The sequence below is a fragment of the Camelus bactrianus genome, chromosome 11, assembly GCF_048773025.1.
Source record: "Camelus bactrianus isolate YW-2024 breed Bactrian camel chromosome 11, ASM4877302v1, whole genome shotgun sequence".
Taxonomy (NCBI): Eukaryota; Metazoa; Chordata; class Mammalia; order Artiodactyla; family Camelidae; genus Camelus; species Camelus bactrianus.
Window position 1 is genome coordinate 34,002,734 of NC_133549.1, and position 24,075 is coordinate 34,026,808.

The 24,075-nt window shown below is 46.1% G+C and overlaps 1 protein-coding gene across 1 annotated transcript; it reads right to left on the reverse strand.

Annotated features, from left to right (window-relative positions):
• Window positions 1-10,676: 10,676 nt before the first annotated feature.
• DUSP5 (dual specificity phosphatase 5) lies at window positions 10,677-23,300 on the reverse strand. The gene is made up of 4 exons (XM_010969785.3): window positions 22,626-23,300; window positions 18,122-18,270; window positions 14,983-15,202; window positions 10,677-12,201 (listed from the first exon to the last, which is right to left on the reverse strand). The coding sequence occupies exons 1-4, from the start codon at window positions 23,266-23,268 to the stop codon at window positions 11,795-11,797; spliced, it is 1,419 nt and encodes a 472-aa protein (XP_010968087.3). The 5' UTR covers window positions 23,269-23,300; the 3' UTR covers window positions 10,677-11,794.
• Between the last annotated feature and the right edge of the window lie 775 nt (window positions 23,301-24,075).

The following is a 24,075-nucleotide window of genomic DNA, read 5'->3' on the forward strand; positions in this document are numbered from 1 at the left end:
GGGGAAAATGCTGGTCCTCAATATATTGACACAAAAAGAGAGAGAGTGGAGAGGGGGTTGGGGATGCAGGGGGGTAGCCAAAAAGCTGGGGCTGGAAAGGGCTGGCTCCTCAGAGGTTAGATGACTCAGTCCCTTGTGTCATGTACCCCCTCCTCCATTATATTATTATTTAAGACAGAAAGACATGTAGCCAACCTGGGAGAAGACGCCAGAGACCAAGTTAAAGGGGTAGGGAGACTTTAAATTCAAAAGGAGATATAAGTTATTGGTTTGTGAGCTACTGTGTGTGTAAGCAGTAAGTATTAAAAATATAAGCAATCCTATAGGACAAAAATTGCAAAGGAGAGAAATACATAAAGAAAAAATAAAATGAAAATCATTAGTTATCTCAGCATCCAGAAAAAGTCATTCTAACATTTTGATGCACATCTGTTCAGACTACCAAAAAAAAATCAATATAAATACAAGTATATATACTTACATATCATATTTATATAAATCTATTATATATACTTATGTATTTTATTATATATTGTGTATATAGTTTATGTATACAAGTATACACAAAGTTTTAAAAAAAATTAAATGGGATACAGACAGTTTTGTAACCTGCCTTTTGTTCACTTAATAATACATACTGAACACAAAGGAGATTTTATAAGCCCAAAGGGCAGTTTGAAAAGATAACCTTTGGGATAAACAGGAAACCAGAGGAGATATATGAGCATAAAGTGAGAGAGCAGTTAAGCTCTGGGTTTTGATAAATGTCATTAAAGTAAATAAATCTTAGATGTCCTGCCAAGTTAGGTAATTATTATCTCTCTATCAGCAAGGCCACCAAGTCATATACTCATAGGATGTCAGTTCTTGAAGGAGGCTTTGAGATGATCTAATTCAACCCCCTTGCCCTACGTATTGAGAGACTCCAAGCCCAGGGACATAAACTAATGTGCTTAAGAGACAGGACTGGGGATCCACAGAGCTGGAGTGAGGACAGAGTGCCCTGACTCCCAGTCCAGTGCTCTTCCACTAAACCACACAGATCAACAGTGTATGTGCTCTTCAACCACAAGCACTGGCATGCAGAATGGAATAGGGGATATGAGGCCCCAGACCCGTGATTACCCAGGTGTGTAATATTGATGGAAGTATGTGTATTAAGAGCAAAGTGTCCCTGGGCAGAACACTGGGGAAACGTAGAGCACAGTAATTGAGGGTGGTTGCCTCTGATACCAGACCACTGAGAACCAAATCGTGGTTCCCTAGTTGATCTTCCTGTATAACTTTAAGCAATTTACTTAAGTCTTCTTCCTTCCATTTCTTCATCTATAAAAAGGGTAGCAGTAGTTACCTCATCAGATTGCAGTGAGAGTTTAAGAGAGAATGCACACAAGGGGTTTAGCAAGGTGTTCTGCATATGGAAAGAGCTCAGTAAAATAAAGAGCTCTGGCATGAAGGTCAGTGTCCTTGCAAACTTTCAAAAGAGCTTAAGGGTACATCACAACCCATCTTTGGCTGCAGCATCTGTAGGGACAGAGGGCTTAGAAAGAAATGTATTCCTCATTTTTCAATCTATTTAAAATTAATCAACTGTTTAGAGCAAAAAGAAAAACAAGTTATTATGAGGTTTATGACAAATGTAGGACTAAAGTCATTACAACAATAACACAAAGACTGGGAAAGAGGACATCTAAATATACTGTTAGAAGTTCTTCCTGTCTGCACACAATAGTAATAGTAATATTTAAAGGTAATGGTAAGTTCAAGATGTATATTTTAAACCTCAGTACTATCATTAACAACAACAACAAAATAAGTATAACCAATAAGCCAACAGTGGAGAAACTATGAAATTATAGAAAATATTCAATTTGTCCAAAGGAAGGAAAAGAGAAAAAAAGGTATAAAAACAGAGGAAACAAATAGAACACAAACAGTGAAATAGTAAATTTAACCTTAACCATATCAGTAATTACATTAAAGGTAATTTAAAAGACTGAGATGGTCAGATTGGATAAGAAAAGCAAGACACTACTACATGCTGCATACAAGAAAACAACTCCAAGTGTACATGCACAGGTAGGTTAAAAGTAAAATAGAAAGATACCAGGCAAACAGTAATTGAAAGGAAGGTAGAATAGCAGTATTAATATGAGGCAATGCAGACAACAGAACAAGGACCAGAACGAGACAAAGAGGGACATTTCATAACAAAAAAGGGGTCTATTCATCAAGAGGACACACCAATCTAAACATTGCTGCACCTCACAGAACTTCAGAATACACGAAGCAAAAACTAAGGGAACTGAAAGGAGAGATAGGTAAATTCCAATTTTAGTTGAAGACTTTAACACTCCTTTCTCAATAACTGGTAGAAGAGTAGACAGAAAATCGCTAAGGATATAGAAGACTTGACAACATTTCAATCACCTTGACCCAACTGACATTTCAGAACACTCCACTCAAAACCAGCAGAATACACACTTGTTTTCCAAGTGCACATGAAACATTCTCCAAGACAGACTGTATTTGGGATCAGTCTCAATAAATTAAAGGAACTGAAATCATACAAAGTATGTTCTCTGACTACCACAGAAGTGAACTAGAAATCAGTCACAGAAGGATATCTAGAAAAATCCCCCAAATTTTGGAAATTAATCAAACAGATCAAAAAAAGAAACTACAAGGGAAAGCAAAACACATCTTGAACTGAATGAAAATGAAAATACAGCATATCAAGAAGTGTAGAATGCTTAGAGGGAAATTCATACCTTTCAAGGTTTCTATTAGTAAAAGAAGGAAGTATAAAATCAATGATTGATTTTCACCTTAGGAAACTAGAAAAAGAAGAGTAAATTGAGCGCAAAGTAAACAGGAGGAAGAGAAGATAATGATAAGGGTGGAAATCAATGAAGTAGAAAATGGACAAATAGTACGGAAAAATCAATGAAAATGAAAAGCTAGTTCTTAGAAAATGCAAATGATGTTGATAAATTTCCAACCAGACTGATCAGCAAAAAGCAAGAAAAGGCAAAAATTGCTAATATCAGGAATGAGAGAGGGAACACTATTATAGATCCCAAGGCCTTAAAATGATAAGGAAATATGATTGACAACTTTATGCTAAAGAATTCAGCAACTTTGATAGAACAAACAAATTATTTGAAAGACACAAACCACCAAAGCTCATTCAGGAAGAAATAAGTAACTGAAACAGCTCTATATCTACTCAAGAAATGGAATGGGTAGCTAAAAAGCTTCACAAAAAGAAAACCTCAGGCCCCGGTGACTTCACTGGTAAGTGCTACCAAACATTTAGAGAAGAAATAAACCAATTCTATACAATCTCTTGCAGAAATTGGAAGAGGAAGGAACTCATCCCCAATCATTTTATGAGGGCAGAATTTTCCTGATATCAAAACCAGACAAATACACAAGAAAAGACTAGAGACCATATCCCTCATAAACATAGATGTAAAAATCCTAAATGAAATACTAGAAAATCAAACCCAGCAACATATAATAAAGATCACACATCATGGTAAAGTGAGGTTAATCCCAGAAATGCAAGGTTTGATCAACACTCAAAAATCAATCCATGTAATGAACTTAAGAAAACAACTCCATTTGCAATGGTTTAAAAAAATACTTAGGAATACACTTAACAATAGAAGTGCAGGAAGTGTACACTGAAAACTGCAAAGCATTGTTGAAATAAATTAAAGAAAACCTAAATAAATGAAAAGACATCCACGTTCATGGAACAGAAGACTTAGCATTGTTAAGACACTTGCCCAATTAATCTACAGATTCAACACAAGCTCTACCGAAATCCCAGCTTACTTTTGGGCAGAAATGACAAGCTGATATTAAAATTCATATGAATATTCAGGGAACCCAGAATAGCTAAAACAATATTGAAAAAGGAGACTAGAGAGTTGAAGGATTCACATTTCCTGATTTTAAAACAGAGCTACAGAAATCAAGATAGTGTGGTACTGGTATAGGATAGACATATAGGTCAATGGAATATATAAATAACTCTTAAAACTCCATAATAAAACAAACAGCTTATTTGAAGAAAATTTTCAACAGATTCTTTATTAAAGAAGGTATATGAATGACCAATAAACACATGAAATAATTATCAACATCATTAGTAATTATGAAAATACAAATTTAAAAATTCCAATGAGCTACCACTACATACTACTAGAATGGTTAAACTTAAAAAAAAAAGACAATACCAATATGAACGAGGATATGGAGCAACTGGAACTCTCATTCCTTAATGATAGGAATGCAAAACAGTATAATCAAGTTGAAAAATAGTTGGCAGTTTCTTATATAATTAGAAATATACTTACCATATGACCAGAAAGATGTCCAAGAATGTTTATAGCTGCTTTGCATATAATAGACAAAAACTGGAAGCAACCCAAATGTCCATCAACAGGTGAATTGACAAACAAATGTTGGCATATCCATATCATGCAGTACTATTACAGAAATAAAAAGGAATTGATTATGAGTACTTATAACAACATGAATGAATGGCAAATGTATTATGCTCAGTAAAATAACCCAGACTCAAAAACCTACATACTGTATGATTCATTTATATGAAATTCTAGAAAAGGCACAATTGTAATGAAGGAAAACAGATCAGTGATTGCCAAAGTCTGGGGTGGGAAAAGAAAAGTAAATGCAAAGGAACACAAGGAAATTTGGGGAGTGAATAAGATAGTCCATCTCTTGATTGTGTGAAGTATTACATGGCTCTGTCAATATACATTTGCCAAAACTCTTTTAACTGTAAACTTAAAATGGGTGAATATTACACTATGTAAATTATATACCTCTTTAAAGTTGATTTTTTAAAATTATGAGCATCACTATTTAATTCCCATTGTGATAGGGCTCTGAAGGGAAGGTATAGGTACCAGCAGAGCATTTGATGTGGAATCCTGAAATCTGAGAAGACTTCCCCTGAGGCAGTGAAGTCATGAGTGAGGTACAGGGAGGCCCATAAATGACCAGGTGAAGAAGGGAAGGGATGAGGCAGAGGGAGGCATGTGTGCAAAGGCCCTGAGACTTTCCAATAGAAATCCCACTTCTGCTTGCCCAATCCTCAAACCAGTGGGTTCTTCGCTGCTGCAATTATTGTAATTAACAGTCATGACCACTATTCACTGAGGACTTAATATGTCTTTGACCTCATATGAGGCAATTATTTCTCATCACATTCACTCTTCAAAATTGTACCCATAAGGTAGATTCAATTAGTATACTCCTTTCATGGATAAGAATTTTGAAGGTTAGATAGATGAAGTAATTTGTCCATGTCTACATAGCTAGCAAGTGGCAGAGCCGGAATTCAAACTCAGATTATTGAAACTCCAGACCTTAGGTTCTTAGAAACTACACAACTTCAGTCAGACTATCCGTTGGCTCTATTCTCCAGGCCAAACATCACTACCTTTCCAAACTCTTCTCATGTAGCATAGTCTCCAATCCTTCATTGTCCATTATCTGTAAACACACTAGTTTGTCTATGTCCCTCGTGAAATTTGGCTTCCAAATCTAAACTCAATACCATTGGAAGAGAAAGCTTTGTAAAGTTAATGAACCATTACAATGAGATTGCTTGAAACCCTGCACCAAAGGACAAGTAGATTTCATAACCCCATATGAGGGATGGAGACATGGAGACACATAACTGAGAAGTATTTGAATTTCCTTTCCTGGAAAACAGTGCTGTGTAGCGGAGAGAGTATGGCCTTGGGAGAGAGTAACTGGCTTTGACGTTCACAGGCTCTAGCTATGTAACCTTGGGCTGGGTTTGTAACCTCAGTTTTCTCATCTGTGAAACAGGACTAAGAATATCATTCTTTCAGGGCTTTTGTGGATCTTAAATGAGAGAACATATGCAAAACAGCCAGCATACAGTCTGCCCATACTAAGTGCTTTTTAAAGGAACTTTTTAAAGGTCCTAAGCAGTTAGGTTCCCCAGGGTCTGGCAGCCAGGCTTCCCGATTCTAAGTCTACTGTTCTTTTCCTCATGGGCTGGAAATAAACTTTTGTCATCCTCCTACCATAGAGATATATTTGAGGCTGCACTCTCTAGGAGGTTTATTCCTCTCAAGCAGCACATTTTCCCCTGGCTGCAGGAGAAGCCCCAAATGAAAAGCCTACAGATGCTTCAAGGGTCTATTTTAAGCTCCCACCTAGTGGCTTCTAGGTTTCTATGAACTTTATAAGTGAATGGGGGTGGGTGGGTGTGTAGGCAGCAAGGGATCTCACCTGCTACTATAGATAAATATGACTAGGATTTTAAATTTAGGTACCTTAATTGAGCATATTAGGGTGCTCGCTGGAGGTAATACAGGAGGGCTAGAGTTGAGTTTTATTGTTCCCAGGCTATCTGGTCATCTCTGGAACCTTATAGAATACTCAGTCTGTGGGCATTAATTAAACTCTTTACTGGCAAGTTAGCCAAGTGTGTGGCAGAGTCTCCACACCTTCTAGCTGAAATTGTTTTATTTACAGCCCCTGCTCAGGGAGTCTGAGCTAGGCAGGTCTCTGAACTTAGAGGAAACTGATTGGTCCCAGGGTACACACCTGACCCAAGGGCAGCCCACCCATAGGCTGACCAATGACCAATGAGGTGATGTGGTGACATGGACTCTGACCAATAGGGTAGCAGTAATTAAAGCTAGGAAACCTGCTTCCTTTAGGATATGGGGAGGGAGTCCAAAGTGGCACCTGGGGTTAACAAGCTTATGAGCTTATGGGCAGAGGATAGCATGGGCTTTGAAAGAGATGAAGAGAGCAGCTTCTGGTTCTGACAGCTTTTCATTCCTAACTTGTTGTTCATTCACTCCTTCACTCAACCAGTACTTACTGAACACCTACTAAAAATCAGGCCCTGTGCTAGATGCCTCTTGAAATTCCATGTAATCTTTGTTCTCCTGGTGCTTCTAGTCTGAAGACAAACATTAATCACAGATGAATGAATAATTCTTAAACTTTTATGAAATATGAAGAAAAGATATTGATAGGGAGTATGAGAAATTGAACAGGGATGTCTGACCTAGTTTGGAAGTCTGGGAAGGCTTCCCTGGAGAGGTGATGTTTCAGCTGAGAAGTGAAGGGCCAGTGTGAGTTACTTAGTTGAAGGGTGAATTTAGGGGAGAAATGTGTTTCAGGCAGAGGAGCCAGCATGTATAAAGAGGCAGGAGGGAGCATGGCTTCTTTAAGGGACACCAGAAAGCCATTGTGGCTGGAGTGGAGTGGAGCTGGGCATTAAGTGCCATTCGAATCTATACACAAACCCTTTTTCTTAATGTGGCCCGAGGAGACTCTTCCTTGAAAAGTAAGGCCCAGTGGACAAAAGCGCCTACTGTATACTCCAGATGCTCAGAGGGATACAAGATCAATAGCATAGCTTCATCCCTGGCTCTGCTGTTTACTAGATGTGTGACTTTGGGCAAGTTACTTAGTATCTCTAAGGCTCAGTTTGTGCATCTGGAAATAGAGACAATAAAAATGTTTGCACAGAGTTGTGGCGAGGATTAAAGAGACAATGCTTGTGTGCATGCCTATCTTGCTTTGTGGCACATAGTAGGTGCTTAGTATACACTTTTGATATTAGCCAAATGACTGAGAAAGGACCAGGGTTCAATAAGAATTCACTGTTAAAAAAGATTCACTTCTTTTCACACTCTGGTGGGGGTAGAGGTGGGGGCAAGACTAATAGGGTGTTCAAAACAAGGTAGTAAGTGATGCAGGAGGACCCAAGGGATGAGCCAAGGCAGGGGTCAGGTTGTTAGCCCAGGTAAACACAGCCACGTCTACAGGCTGGCACATCCAGGAGCTTGTGCATGAGGCGTGCTGGGACCAGAGGGGAGACAATGGAGCTGGAGCCAAGAAGAGAGGAGCTGGAGAAGGGGATCATGTGGGGCTGGGGACATGGGTTCAACTTCAGAAGCCAGCCCCACTCTGGGACAGAAAGTCCAGTGCACAGTCATCAGTACTTTTGAAGCTCTCACTCCCCACTAATCCCAGGTTCTAGCAGGTGCACAGTGTTAAATGGACGGAGGGATGATAGTTACCTAGGCACAGAGTCACATCCATCACATGCAGTGTTGGGGGGTCAGGAGCACCTGCATTGTGGCTTTGAGCAATCTGTCCATCTGGGCCAGGGCTCCCCCCATAGAAGGTCACCAGCAGCAGAATACAGGGTTGAAAGTGGAGGGCAGTGCCAGAGATTCTAAGACACGGAGGCAAGGCCCTAGCCATGAGGTTTGGGTTCTGGATGGGTTTATACCAGAAAGAATACAGAACTTGGCAGATTTACTGAGAAGGCAAAAGAACCCAGTCCCATGGATAAATCCTTCAGAGTGAGACAGTGAGTAGCAACACTGAGGAGGTATAGGCTTCTCTCTGTATTTATATATCACTTCATTCCATAAATGCATTGTGGTATATTTAATCTTTATGGCCCAAGTGTTGTTCTTTGATTTAAAAGTCACTCTGGAAATGGAAGCAAAAGAAAAATAAAGTTGGGAAATTATAATGGAAACAGGGTGGAGTCAATACCCAAAATATATGCCATACGTTCCTATAAAATTGCCAGAGGTAGGCTAGAAATTTGGTTCTGAGCTGCCTAGTGGCCTGAGCAAGGAGGGAAACAGGGGCAGTCATCAACTTTATGATGTTCAGAAGATAAACCACCAGCAACTCCGTGAGATACAGCCTTTCAGGGTATTGCTATCTGGGGTGATTTTTACCCTGGGTCCTCACACAAAGGAGAACCATCGGTACACAGGGCTCCTGCCAGCATACTGGTGTGAGCTGCTCACACATTTCCTGTTCCTAGGTCAGACCTAGCTAAGGAGCTAGGGTAGAACTGAGGGGCTCACAGACTCAGCTAGGAAACAGAATAGGGGAGAATTAACATCTCTATTCTCCCAGACACATCTCTACCTGAAACCTTGCTGGAGACCAATAGAGGTGTTTCTTCAAAACCTGGGGAATGAAAGACCTGGACAACACCACTTTAATTCCCCACCTTGCACTGAAAGCCAGTGTAAAGTTGGTCTGGGTAAAAATGGAGGTGTAATTAATGAGGAGACTATTAAGGGAGTGAGAGTTACAGAGCCATCCCCAGCTGCGGGGCTTCACTTGGCTTACCCTCCAGTGACTCACTGGCTTATGAGCAATCCTCATATGCCTGATTTAGAGGACTTACTCACCCTTCAGAGAAAGACTTTAATGCAATAAAGCAAATGTCAGCAAGTGGGACGCGGCTTAGCACATCACCCAGCCTGCACCCAGCTTCTCCCTCCCTGCCTCTCCCTTCTCAAGGCCCCTTCAGCCATTCAGCACCTGGACAGGCTCGCACAATGGGACACACTCCAAAGGTGAAAGGAAGCTCAGAGATGGGAAACCAGGCAGGGACCTCAGGCATCAGGTCGACCAAGCCCTGAAGTTTGGTCCAGCGAGGTTACAGATTAGCACCAAAGCAGTGGAGTTAGGGGCCCAGTGAGGGTTAGAACCCAGGACTTCCCCTTCCCTGTACAGTGCTCTTCACTCCACTTTCTTCCCCTGGAAGCCCTGCTTGGATTATGCAGGTGAGGGGTATAGGCTGAAAGAAATGCAGCCTCCCTAGTCTGGGTGACATTCTTATCTGAGGACTTTCCAAGGACACTGTGGGAAAAGAAAGTTGTGTGGGAAGCAAGACCTCAAGCAAATCCTCTGAGGTGAGACGTTTAGAAAGAGCTGGGCTACCCTGGGCTCGGCCGCCTTCTTGCTATTTGCTGACATGGCACCTGTGGAGGGAGCTGGAGGCCTCTTTGGGCCCCCAGTAATCAAGGGGTATGGATTGGAATCCTTGTGTCAGGCACCTGTGATGGTATAAATCCCAGCCAGTTTCCAGTTCCCCCTGATTAGGAAACAGGGGCCTCAAGAGTTAGGCTGGAGCAGAGGCACAAGCCTTGGGATAAGCCCCTTCCTTCCAACACCACACAGAAAATTATTCAGAAGGCAAGCTGATTCAGCCTTGGATTTAAACCCAGTCATCGAGGGGTTTACCTAGGAACTCCTGAGGGTATTATCTGGAAAAATTAATTCCAAAGGGTATAAAGAGGGAGAACAGGACCTTAAGGTGAATCTTCACCTAGTTCACTTATCTGTCCCTTGGTCATTTCCCCAAACTTTTCTGAATGTCTGCTGTATGCCAGGGACTGGAGGGCAGAGGCTGACCACCAGCTTGGAGGGAGGAAGCTGACCTCAGGTTGGCTGGAATCAAGGGCCTAGAGCTTTAAGGGACTTTTAGGATCATCTAGCTCAGTTCACTCATTTCATACATGAAGAAGCTGAGGTTCGAGGTGGACTCTTTCCCTGGGGCTCATGGAAGTGAAGAGCCCAGGATAGGCGGATGCTCTCCATGTAGACTGCGCCTAAGGAATTGTCTTGCAAGCTTGCTCAGGGAAGCCTCTCAGTTGGAAAGCACTGTTCTGTATCATTGTCAAGATTGCAAGCTTGTGAGCAAATGCACAGCCTCATGCCTCCAGCTGCACACCCTTGGGGTTCATTTGGAAGTAAAACCCAGTGAGGCAGGCTGGGTCCCCACCTCAATGTATCCCTGCCCAACTCACCAACATGAAGAAGCACTTTTTTCTTTTTACTCTTTTTATTTTGCACTATAAAAAAACAACATACAACAATAACGACAACAACAACCAGTAACATACTGCTTTTCTTCACATTCATATGGATTTTAGGAAATTATTGCCTTTTCCCCTGGAGAAATAACCTACAGACAAAAAAAGAAGTAGTACCACATTGAGAAATCTGCAAATCCCAGAAGTCAACAGCTTGAAGACAACCCCCAGGGGCAGGGAGGAAAACATGTGTCACCAGAGACGAGACAAGCACGTGTAAGGACAGCAAGCTGGGGTGACGACCGTTTCAATGCCACTGACCCAGGCAGTAGGTACCCTTTCTCTCCTGGCACCTACTGCCACCACCTCAAAGGGGTGATTTTTGGTCTATGGTCTAAAGAACTCTTCAAATAACACAAGAGTTGCTTTGAGGAGAGGTGCAACGAGAAAGGTTCAAGTATGAGTAAGAATCATGCCGAAGTCCAAAGTCAGGGAAGAACCCACAGCGAAAGGGAAACCAGGCTGTTACCGTCTACTTCACCCAGCTGACTCCACTGGACTCAGGATGGAGTCTCGAAAACATATGAGGGTTCAAATCAGCATATACGCTGTGTTCCCTAAAGCCCTGTAGGGTTACTTTCCCGACTAGATGGTGACCAGATCAGCTTATGCCCTGAAGCAACAGAGACAGATCCCGAGGCTGCCAAAGTTAAAAATGTAAGGTGGAAATTGTGCTTCCTTCAAGGTGAATTGGCTTTGTTACTGCCTTTTCTCCTGGTCTTGCGACTGCTCTCCCCCAAGTTGCTGCAGGTATTTATTGCCTTATGCTTGAAATGAAAAGGCGAACTTTGAGGTGCAAAGGCCGGGCAGTCCTGAGGGCAGGGGTTCTGGAAGTACAGTAGTCAGCACGTGTGTGCTCTTGTAATGGCTTGGCCTTCCTTCGGTCCCGAGAACCTATCCCCGAGATCAGTCTGAAGTTTGTTTGCAAACCTGGTGACCACTCATTGTCCCATCGGGGCAGCGGGACAGAGTGAGGTCTTCAGTATTGCACAGGTATGAAATGTCAATGAGTCAAAATACAAAATCACAGTTGTTCGTGGGGCTGGGCTGGCTCCTCTATCCTGGTTTTAGCAGGATGTGGCTGTGGCCATGGGGCTCCGGCTGAGCTCTGAGACCGTCGAGTGGGTGGGCACTGGTGCCAGCACCGAGGTAGGGAATGTGCAGTACGAACCCTGCACGTCGGGGCTCAGTGTCTGCAAATGGGCTATGAACGAAGGGCCGGCTGCCTCCCCTTGGCAGGAGGGAGCCTGGGGGGTAGGCGTGGAAGGCAAGATCTCAGACTCATACTGCAGGAGCTGGCCCATGAAGCCGAAGTTGGGCGAGATCACACTCCTCCTCTGCTTGATGTAATCGAAGGCGTCTTTTAGGCGGAACTGCTTGGTCTTCATGAGGTAAGCCATGCAGATGGTGGGTGAGCGGGAGATCCCAGCCTCACAGTGGACCAGGACCTTGCCTCCCTCTTCCCTGACACAGTCTGGAAGAAAGGAAAAACAGTGGGAATGAGTTGGGATTGGAACCCAAAGACAATTGGTTTAATTAAAGGAGTTTTAAAAAAAATGACCTAGTTATCAAACAGTCTACCTGCTTAACCGCTATGCTATGTTCCCACATGAGTCTGCTGCCAGTCTTTAATCCCCACTGGTGAGGATAGAGCTTTTGGGGTCTCCCAATGATGTATACTTCCATAGGACCTTTACAACCCTTAGAGCTGCTTCCCAGTTCTTCAGGATTCTTGCACAGGTTCTGCCACTAGAGGCACTAGACCTGGCATAACCTGCTTCCTGGGGATGCCATCTTAACTTGGGTTCTACGGATAGGATGGGTTTCAAGAGGTCTTTGGAAAAATCCTTGAAATTGAATGTAAGTTTTTACTGGGCATCCACATTTTTCTGAGAGGGTCCCAGGCTCAAAGACTGACTCAGAGAAGCAATTTGTCTCTGGGGGTCTGATTCTAAAGGCGATGACCTAGCCCACATCCTGGTAGAGGCCTTCCAGTCTCCCCGGCCACCCTTGTTTGGCTGTCACAGGGCAGGATGCTTGGCTCAGCCCCAAGGATTCCCACCAACCAAACATACAATAAATAATGCACAGCCACTAATTATAGCCTTGGCTAAGTGACGCTTACTAGACGAAGGATATAAATGGCTCTGGCAAACTCCATCTTGCACAACAATGGGAGTCACTGCTATAAAGCTACCACCATTGGTTAGCATTCGTTAGCCCAATATGACAAAAGGTGGGGTGCCCTCCATTTCTTTTCCACTCCTCCCCCAAAAATGGGCAGAGGTAAAAGGTTAAATATATTTACATACCAAATAAAAACCACAAAAAAGGCTTTCCAATTCCCTCTCTTGCTAGTGGGGAAACAATTACATCACAGGAAGTTAGATATACCTGGTATTATGTAAGGCCACAGCATGCAAAAGCATTTAAGATTTTGAAGGGCAAATAAAAGGTCAGCCCCCTTACCCACCTCCCTCCTCAAGTTCAAGAAGTTTGCAAATGTACCTATAAGATCAAAAAGATCAAGTTTCTGAGGGATCACGGAGGAATCCCATCAGAGTGAAAACCCCAAAGGATACTCCATGGTAGCTCATGAGAGGTGCACCCCATACAGTCTCTGACTCAAAAGGAAGAAGAAAGTCCCTGTAAGTGAGTTCAAAGGGGACTCTTAAGTCCCTAAGACCACAGGGTTGTGACTCCGATTTTCCTTTGCTCCTCCACTGGCCTCCGAGTAGTGTAGCTTTTAATTGGCCCAAAGCCACATCTCAGAAAGCAAAGGGCCTACAATGTGTTGCTTCTGGATCCCACTCCACCCCTCAGGGCTTGCCTTTCATGTGGCCCTCGGAAGGGGTAAGTGCCTGGTTTGGCCTCGGCCCCTCCTTCCTTCAGCAGGCCAAGGAGTCTGGGGAAAAGCATCCCATGTTCTTTCAGAAAGCTGTGGGTTTGTGCAGTTATGTATATAAACAAACACAATGCACACATAAGATGGGGAGGGAGGTTTCTGGGAAGCAGATGGGGGCGGGTTTCATGATCTCACTGAGTAGCTATCCAGGTAATTAAATAACAGCCTGAGAAGGGCAAGGCATTCCCAGGGACGGGGACAGGGAGAACAAGTTAAGGGTTTCTCACCCTGAACCCATCACTTTGGCTGCCTCTCAGCAACTCCAAAGGACTCAGTTCAGCCTAGAGGCTCAGGGGCCAGGGAGGGCAGGCTTGGCCCTTTGCCTCTGGTGAGTTTCTCATAGGGTTTCCTGTGCAGTAGAAACCATGTGCGAGGAGCCAAGGGGGCCCAGCATGTGGCTGACGGGGTAGGGGACCCTTTAATGGCTCCCTGCACTAAGTAGTATCATTGCTGCACCCAACACCTGCCTTTTCCCTTCCAACATCCGTCAGGGCAAGAAGCAGGAAGAACATTTCTCTGCTTCAACAACTCTGCATGTTTAAAGGGAAAGAAGGAAAGGGGTCAGGACCACAAGGATGGGGAGTGGGTCTCGCAAATTTGAGACCCAACAGTTAGCCTAGCCTCTGAGGGAGAGGGATGGGGAAGAAAAGATATCAGACAAAGAGAACCATCCAGGCTACACTGAGAAGCTGGAATCCCAAGACCCAAAGTCCTCTCCAGGCAGAGGGACCAAAGGTTTCCAGGTCTACACAATGGAGTAAATGATAACTGCCTCACAGAATATACAAAGGATGCAAAAATATGCCAACTTCTCTGTGCATAAAGCACAGGGCTTGAGAAGAGTGCTATCTTCAATCCAAAATTAGCTGAAATGCAAAACAGACTGCCCCCAAAGCAGTTTGCCAAAAACCATGGAAAGCTGCCGGAGCCCCAGGGGCTCAATGCGTAAGTAGTGCTCTCTCATTCCTTCTGTTTGCTTTTAAAAATATCCCAACCTACGTAGAAGCACAGTTTGGGTGGTTTTTCCCTCCCCTGCTTCCTTGATGTGAAGCATCACGCACACATGCACCCCACTTCCTGCCCAGCCAGAAACACTAACAAGAGCGGCAATGAGTCCAGCCATAAAATTATATTAATTCATTTATCTTGCAAATTAAAGCCCCTATTAATAGCAACTCAAATCCTTCCCTCTGCCTTTTTGGTAGATGCATCCCTTCTTGGCTCCAACTTGTGGTGGCTGCACAAACAAGATGCTTTTCTTCTCAGTGAAGGGAGCCCCCATCAGTACATTGAAATCTAAGAACACCTGGGGGGTCCCCAAAACAGCTGAGGGGGAATGGCTGCACCTACCGATGAAGTCTATTGCTTCTTGAAAGTGGGAGCTGATGTCAGCTGTGTGGCTGTCTTCCACAGGGATCCATTTGTAGTGTAGGTGGGTCATGCAGGCCTCGGAGGTACGCCGTGAGACATTCAGCAGGGCCGTGATGTGCAGGTTGGCAAGGAACTCGCACTCGGATGCATGGTAGGCACTTCCAAGGTAGAGGAATGGAAGGATTTCAACCGGGCCGCCCTGGAAGCAGGGGCAAAAGACAACCAGGAAATATTGGATTGGCTGGCTCTTTCGGGAGAGGAGCAAAACAACCCTGACCTAACCTATTTGCTTTAAGGTGGGAGGCTCCCTTTCTGGTTTCCAGGTAGAGAAGGTTCAGAGGCAGGGCAGTTCACGAGTGTGGGTGGAGCCTCCATCCTGGCAAACTCTCTACCTTACATCACTGCCTTGTGACTCAATGACAGCAAATCCCACACAGCCAAGATTTTCATTTTCTTATATATATATCGAAATGGTAGGAAATGCCGGCGGCCTTCCTATGCTGACAAGATGAGAAGCGTGTGTTGTGATGGAAGCCTCAAGAGGCCCGTGTGGAAGTTCTAGCTGCCCTGAGAGTGCCAGGGCAAGCCCTTTAACCTCAGGGGCAGCCTTGGTTTCTTTCTAGATAAAATAGAAAAGGGTTCAACAAGGTGAGCTCCCCTCTTCACAATCCAGATATTGTATATAATGTCTTTCATCAAAACTGGGACATTGTGAACCCTAAGATGCAGCTGGATCTCAGGGAGGTTAAATGGGTTTCCTCCCCTAGCCCCACCCCTCCAAAAAAGTACGCTTCTCCAAAGCGAGAATAGTCACGATCCACCCAGGATCCTCAGGTAAAGAAAAGCTGTTAGGCCGTGAGCAGAGGGGCGTCCTCCACCCCTGCTCTTCTTCAAGTGGGGCTGAGTTTTGGTGAGAGATGCTGACATCCTCAGCCTTTTGGGAGGCCACCCACACAGCAGGTTTCTAGTTAAGGAGGATCCCCATTAGAACCAGAGACCATCTACCCCTGAGGCAAAGCTAAAAAGAACTGCTAGCTAGTCTGGCTCTGGCCATCTCAGCATTTCCAGGGTGGCAGGAAAAGCCATTGTTCCATAATTGGAACAATGGGAGCCCCTGGGGATTTAGAGGGAAAACACTGGTCTAGGGGGACAGTGGCTGTGCCTTTGGGAGCCATTCCTGTATCATCCATCCGCCTCCTGTGTTTCTATTTCCTGTCCTGGAATAAGAGTGGAATGGAAACCTTGGGGCAGACCCACAACAGGGAAAGCGGCAGGGGACGAGGGCCGGCAGCAGGCAATTCTCAAATTACCCTGCATGTGGTGTTTGCTTTTTCTTTCCTGAGAAGTCAGGTGTTTAAAGCAAAGGCAAGTCTGGCCACTTGAAAGAAAGTTATACAGGATTTTACAGACCGTACAATAGTAACAACCAGTATTTTTATTAGCTGGTCCCTGAGCTTAACACTTTAGATGTACCTACATAGATCTCTCATCTCTTTAGTGGCTGGAAAATGCTGACACCACAGGCCTGGGATCCTATCCAATTTCTTCTGGAGCTTAGCCCCACACCCTGAAACCACATTTCTTTCCTTTTTTTGAATCTTCTCTTTAGACTCAAGAGGAAGACACCAAAGGCCTTCAGAAACCCCAAAGGTTAACATGACCTCGCCTGGCTTCTCTCAGTGCAGAAGCGCTACTAAGAAGAAACGCTGGGGGGTTCCCCAGATGAACCCAGGAGACACATCAGGGCCTCCCCGGTCCTTGCTTGGCCAAAGGTCTGCTATGCTTTCACAACATCCTGCAAATTCTCATTTCTCTTTCACTTTCTGAGAAAAGAGGGGGGAAACACCACCCAAACAAACAAACAAAAATAGAAATCCAGCTAAGCCGGATGCCCATGGCTTGAAAGCTAAGGGTTCATCATACACTGTAATTTTAATAAAGGAAAACAAACAAAATAATAACCCTGGCACCTTGCCAAGCTAATAGGCTTCCTCCTGACCAAGGATCCCTTTCAAGGAAAGGCCACCTGGCTGTCCTTGGAAGGTTATCCCCAGGGCAGAGCTCTGCTTGTGGTGGGCAGCTGGCATTTTAGGCAGCGTCTAGAAATCTTCCTTCTTATGATTTGGATGTGTTCTTATTCTGTGGGAAGAACTTGAAAAGATCCTCCTACCAAGTCAGGTGCCTAGAATGGCCTTCTTCCAAAAGAAGGCATGTGGGAAAAAGAACAGGGTCCTGAAAAAAACCAGAACAGGGAGTTAAGAGAAGGAGGTTCTGGGCCTAGTGCTGACATGAACCCTGCTGCAGGATTCTTGACGAAATCAATCATCCCACCAGCCATGACAGTTTTTCCCTCTGTAAAGTGGGAAGGTGGGTTTTGATCTTTGGTTTCTGCAGATTTGAGTCCTCACCTGCTTCTCCCTCATCTTCCTACATCGTAGGTAACCCCATGACCAAGCCTTCCACTTTTCCTTCCTTTAATTAAAGTACAATTCTTTGAACGAAAAGAGAAAACTCATGTTTGCAGACACAAGAAATCCTCTATTATCTCTTGCTCTCCTCTGGTTTCAGAATTTATGGAATTATAAGCATCAAAAACCCTTTGGAAAGGCTGCTTAGCCATCCAAACAGTAGTTTCTCTACAACCCTCCCCCAATGTTCCTCCTGCCCCATCTCAGTTAAAAATACCAACAAGAAACGCCTTGACAGGTACCAGGTTGGTTTGCAGAAACTGCAAAACATGAACAATTACGAAGATCAACGCAGGTAGCCTGAAAGTCAGCTCTGAAACGTCTTCAGAGAAACCTAAACTGATATTTCAAAGCTTCTCTGCACCTCCCAGGCCAGCTAGTATTAATGTATCTTTTCACTTCCCTTTTCCTCCAGAAGCCGTCAAGCATCCTGAGGCTCGTTTGCTCTTGTCAGCTTATTTGCTGGAAGGAAGCCCATTTACTCTTGGATGGAAACTCAAGTTGGCAAGCAACAGAGGCTCTCTAAAGCTAGAAGCCTCTGCCAACTCCCTGATCCGCAAAAGAACCAACCAGCGTGGCTGAGTGGGGAGAGGGGAAGTCACGGTGCTGTGCGGGGACCAGAGCCAAGATGCCACTTCCACGCCATGTACCTGGTCGTAAGCCGGCCTGTAACTGATGTTGAGCACTGGTTTCCCACTTTGACTGATGAGGGCTCTCTCGGTTTCAACCTTCTCTTGTGAAATGGGTTTTACATCCACACAACACTCAGGATATTCTGAGTGGAAAGTCTCATATCCCCCTACAAGAAAAAAGCAAGAGAGATGTAAGCATTGATTTTTCTCAGGCTGTCAGAAAATGCCAAGAATTGATCAATACCCTGAGTGTGGAACAGTCAAAAATATTAAGCTACTATAGATTCTGGTCATCTAAAACAATTGAACCAAAACAAGTAATAGTTTTAGAATAGAAATGGGACACACACACACACACACACACACACACACACAAAAGCTATAGTTCAGAGAGGCAATGATTAACTTTTGGTGTCTATCAGAAGCAGCTTAAACTGTGAAAGGGAATATATCTGGCACCTGACAAATATTAAGCAAATCTCTCCAGAAAAGGATAGCTACTTTCTCTCTTGTCTATCTAAAATGCAGGTGTGATTATGCAGAATTTCATTAATTCGTGAAACAGACTCCTAAACTGGTCTGTTTTGCCCTTAGCCCATGAGCTCTAAACTGGATTATAAATCCCCTCTATTCATATGGGAATGGGAGCTAACATGAGGTTTAAACTCAGGGCAATAAAACAGCCCTGCCCTTTCTCTCTCTCCCAAGGTGCTAAGAACACTGCTGACAATCTTCTCTATAGGCCCAATTTAGAGTAATCAATCTAGTTAATAACCTTCCAAACCAAACTGGAGGAATGAGGCCTCTGGAACTTAATTCTCACTCCCTTAAATAAAAACTCTCTCTCCCCTTGATGACCACCTACTCCCCATTTCTATCTCCTTATTACCCTCCCCTGGTGAACTTTCCCCCCCAACCACACACATGCCCTCAAATCAGTAAGTCAACTACTGGCAGGTATGATTCTGTAAAAATCTTTGCTATATTTAAACTTCTCCAAATGGATCATGTAAGGTAAAAACTGCTCTCTGACCAAGTCACAGAAACTTGAGTGTATTAATAACCCTTCTCAGGTCCATACATGTGGTGGGGAAGAATCAAAAGAAAAACTGGCCTCAAAACCTCAGAATGCCAGGTGCCACTGGGGAACAGGCCAGCCTTGCCTGGGGGAACCCTTTGCTTCCAATCCAAAAGGACCTAAGGCACTTCCTAGAGCCTCCAGAAAACCCAGTTCTTTTTCTGGCCCAGAGAATTCACTTGGGTCAAATCATCAATTAAATAAGCATTCTGAGACCATGTGGTTTTTCAAAGAGGTCACCCTTTTAACTTGGTCTTTGGTGTTGTGATACCTCACAATGGACCACATGGTGGCTATTTAAACCCCTGCAGCAGACAAATGGTTAATGGATTACATGGCAGCCTCCAGCTCCCTCCCAGAAGCTGCAGCCAATTCCTAGAATGAGTCATCTTGCCATTACTGCTTCCTCTCAGCTTGCTGGAACTGCCTCCGCCCCCACTTAGCACAACCAAATCTCCCCTGTGGTCACTTCGACAAACAGCCCATTGCCCGCCCCCCTCCCCAAGCTTCTGGACCTCCACAGTGACCAAGTTCCTGGTCACAATGACAGGCGGTGAGGTAGAATGTGTGGAGGTGTCTGTGGCTTAGTTTCCCCTCCCCCCATAGCCCTAGGCCCCCTTCCTTCCTAGGAAGCAGACAGAATGCCAGACTTAAACTGACCCACAGCTTCCTTGGAAGAGGTGAGAGGTGTCCTCAATCAGTAGATCACTTCCTGTGCTTGGGCCTCAACATCCTGAGTTGCAGGAGACAAACTGAGTGTCAGGGGATGGGAATCTGAAGCAAGAGTGGCCCAGTCCCCAGTCCTCTCAAACTTTAGAATGAGGCTTGGAAAAGAGAAGCCTGAAGGCCACCCCATCTCTTGGCTTTAAATAGAGTGCTTAAGAGCCGACTCCCAGGAGGACAGACAGGAGGAGCGGGTGTGGGCTGGGTCCTGCCTGCCTGTTGACAAAATAAGGCAGGCAGACAAAGAGTCTTAGTGTCGTTGAGGAACAGATAAACAGTGCCCTGCCTCTTCAAGTTGGGGTCAGGACAAGTCCTTCAGATTAGATGGTCTCTGTCTTTCACCCACTCCCATCTGAGGGGTGGAGAGGCGAAACATTCCTCTCTGGTGCCTCACTTGAGTTGCAAGAGCCATGGCAATTCTTCTGACTGCTTCAACGCTCTTTTGAGTGATTCTGCTTTCGATCAGCACCACACTGCCAGAGGAGCAGACAAAGTGCAAGGACACTATATAAATACCCACTGACAATTCCATTCAGTTATCGTCTCGTTTTAGTGGGTTTTTTAGGGGGTGGGGGAAACATTGAGGGAAGTGTAAAAGGCACTGTTCCCACGATCTGAGATGCCACCAGATTAAAAACCTGAACTTTTATCTGGACATGAGTTAAAGAAATAATGTTCTTTGGCAACAACTTAAAAGTTTAGTACTGTTATAAAGGTAAGTACCAAGCAATTTCTCCTGAAATTTAAAAGGGACATAACTTTCGCCCTGACAATCTCATAATTTTACTGAAAGATAGTGCACATGCAAAAGTATTTGGACAAATACTCTCCCACATTGCTTCAAGTAGTAAGGCTGGAAGCAACCTACTTACTGGCTATCACCAGGGGACGGGTTTAAAAGTGAATCGGACATGTATGCTCTGATACGGACAAATCTCTCAAGACCTAGTTAGGTGAAAGAGGCACGAACAGGAACTATACACAATCATTCTATTTTTAAGATACTCATGGAAAATTAATTTATCTAAAGACGAACAAGAAATAGTTGACCATTGTCTAGGGGGAGTGGAACTGGGTCCTAGGATGTACAGAATATGCACTTTTCATAGTACAGCCTTTATGCTTTATGTTACTTTCATTTAAAAAATTTAAACATTAATCTTCCCGGGATGTGATTCTACAGAGCTGCCTACTTCCTGTGACAATAACTTCTAAACTGCTAGCATAGCCCCCTTGGAGAGGGGTGGGGAGCAGAATAGGACTAAGAGGGGTTTCCTGGAACATATCTTTCATGCTACTGGAGAGGCAGAAGCTTTTCCTGTACTAAGAACAGGAGACCAAAAAAAAAAAAAAAAAAAAAAAAAAATCAGGAAGACAAAGAAATCAGGGGCCAACCTCTGCAGAGCTTGGAGGGCATGTTTCCATTCCCTAGGGGCTGAGGCTGGATAGAGGGGAAAGATTATCATCTTCTGCCCGTTGTTTCTCTAACAGGAATCAACAGGGGACAGTCTGCAAGAGGTGCTAATAGAGATGGGAGCTGCCTGTGTGCCTCTGGTATCTCCTGGCCTGGAGTGTGTAAAACTCCCCAAGTTGCACGGTTTTAAACAGCGCCCTCACTCTCTCAGCTCACTGCATCTGAGTTCTGAACCGAATCAGTGTTACATCTGGAGGTGTCTACACCAGAGTTGCCAGGGCCCTGGGGCACTACCTGGGTTGAGTCCTTATCTCTGTACAGCAGGCTAAATCTTCATAAGGTTACAAAGGACTCAAATACAAGGCGGAAGCAGTCATGGAAAGTGACCCAGAAATTTAAGTGTCAATCACCCACCCACCACCACCACCAAAATCATCTCCCCTAGCAGGTGTAAGGGGCAGACTGGTGACGCAGCTTCTGGGGGGGGGGGGGTCCTCAAACCAAAGGCGACGCAATTCCCTTTACAACCATCCTGTGGCACCTCTCCTAAATCCTGGTTCCCTAGCCAGCACGCCTCCCACCCAGACAGCGGCCGGCCGGGTTTGGCCCGGGACTCCTCCAGGGGGTGATCCCGGGGCGGGGGAGAGGAGGTGAAAAGGGTGGGAAGGCTGTCAGCTCCAAACTGAGCAAGAGAAAGGCCTAGGAGGGGAGAAGGGGAAGCCAAGGAACAATAAAAAGCAATAAAACGAAATGGAAAGGAAGGGGAGGGACTCGCCAGGGTCAAAAAGGCAAGAGGGTCGAAGAAGACACAGCCTAACGTATGTTAATTGTCCAGGCGGGAGGCAGGGGGCACCGCGGCGCCACGCTCCTTGGGGCTGGGGGGGGGGGGTAAGGTCGCGACCTGCTGATCCCGCCAGATCTATCAGGACGGCTCAGAGCGCAGGCCCCAGCGAGAGCGGTGAAACCCGCGCCAGGAAACGGGACCCGAGCCCAGCACAAGTCGACGGCCCCCACCTCCCCAGCTGCTAAGAAGCAGCGCCCCCAGCTGCGTAAGCAGTCCCACCCACCCCGCCGACAGGCTGTCGGCGCTTTCGAGGAACCGGTGGGGAGGGGGAAGCTGTGAGTGCTGACACTGGCAGTGCCCTCCCTAGCGCACGTCAAGCCCCAGGATGCAGACCCAGCGGAGAACTTCCCGGGTTCCAGGGTCGAAGAAGGGGTCCGGCGCCAGAAGGGTATCCCAGAGCCCAGGGCCGTCCCGGCGTGGAGGCGGAGAGGGTGACAGGGGACCGCCGCCCCGAAGCGCTCACCTTTGAGGAAGTAGACCCGCGGGCCGGCGGGCAGACAGGCGAGCAGCGAGGTAAGCACGACGCGTGCGGCGCTCTCCTCGCGCAGCTTCTGCCAGTGGCGGCTGCCCTGGTCCAGCACGACCACGGCCGCCACGCCGCCGCCGCCCTCCTGCAGCAGCCGCGCGCGCGCCGCCTCGTCGGGCAGCACGTAGCGCGCCGACACCGTGCCGCCACGGGCCCGCCGCAGCACCACCGAATTGAGGTTGACGTTGAGCGAGCCGCGCACGCTCGAGGCGGCGAAGGCCAGGTAGGGCCGGCAGTCGAGCACCACACAGCGCGCCGCCGCCTCCTTGCGGAGCATCTTGCGCAGCTGGCGCCCGTCGAGAGACGTGACCTTCATGCCGCCACCGCCGCCCAGCGGCCCCGCGCCGCGCGCCCCGCAGGTGCCCACAGCCAGGGTGCCCGCGGCGAGGCCCGGGAGGGCGACCCGCGGGGATGCGGTCGGCCCACCGAGTCTGGCGCCGGAGCGGCCGCTCAACTCTTCTTTCCCGCCCCGCACGCTAGGCGCCCGGCCCGGCCACTCGCCGCCCCAGAAGCCGGGGATTCCGCCAGCAGCGCCGCGTTTTATGTGAATGAGTGTGCGGCCCGTGACGTGGCTGCCCATATAAGGCCGAATATGGGTATTTCCCCGCCCCTTCTGGCTGTGGCCACGCCCCCGGAGAGCGGGACGCGCGGGGCCGGCGCTGAGCGTTAGTCAGCCGGGGAAAGAGGAAGTGGCTGGCGCCTCCCTGCGCTCTCTGCGGCATTGAGCAGAGACACTCACTCGCGCATCACCGGGGGCTGCCAGTGGGGGTGTCAGGAACACCACGAAGCCGAGGTGACCCACGCTGTGCGGGAAGAGGAGGAAGCGGAGGAGGCAGAGCCGGCGCCGCACCATCGCCCTTTGAGTTTCATAGACGTAGGTTCAGAACCTGCTGGGGGCTGTGACAGGCACCGCGGTAGGCAAAGCAAGGGGCGCCCTCGGCCAGTGCCCCCTGATGAATCAGAAGTACATTTCGAGCCTTACCGGTCTTTACGCGGGAAATGAGATGATAGCTGGGATTTGCTTCAAGGGCTGGGCTGTACATGACTCGAGATTGGATTCGTGTTGGTAATCGTTGAAGTGATGGATACTTGGGGGTTCTTTACCTTTCTTTATGTTTTGAAATTTTCCATAATAAAAGTACCCAAAAGTAAAGATGGTGAGAAAAGAGCAGCAATTAATCCCCACAAATGGATCCTGCACCTTGGGTGGTCTTTTTCTCTGTCACCCTCCCAATAATAATTAGAATATTTGTGTTTTAAGGGACGGTTTTCTGGCCCCAGGAAAATCTGTCATGAAATCAGCTGCAGCATCGACATGCATGGTTGATGGTGCTCAGCCCAGCCAACTGTCCAGGTGGCTTCTGGATTTGGGGGATTATCTGTGGAT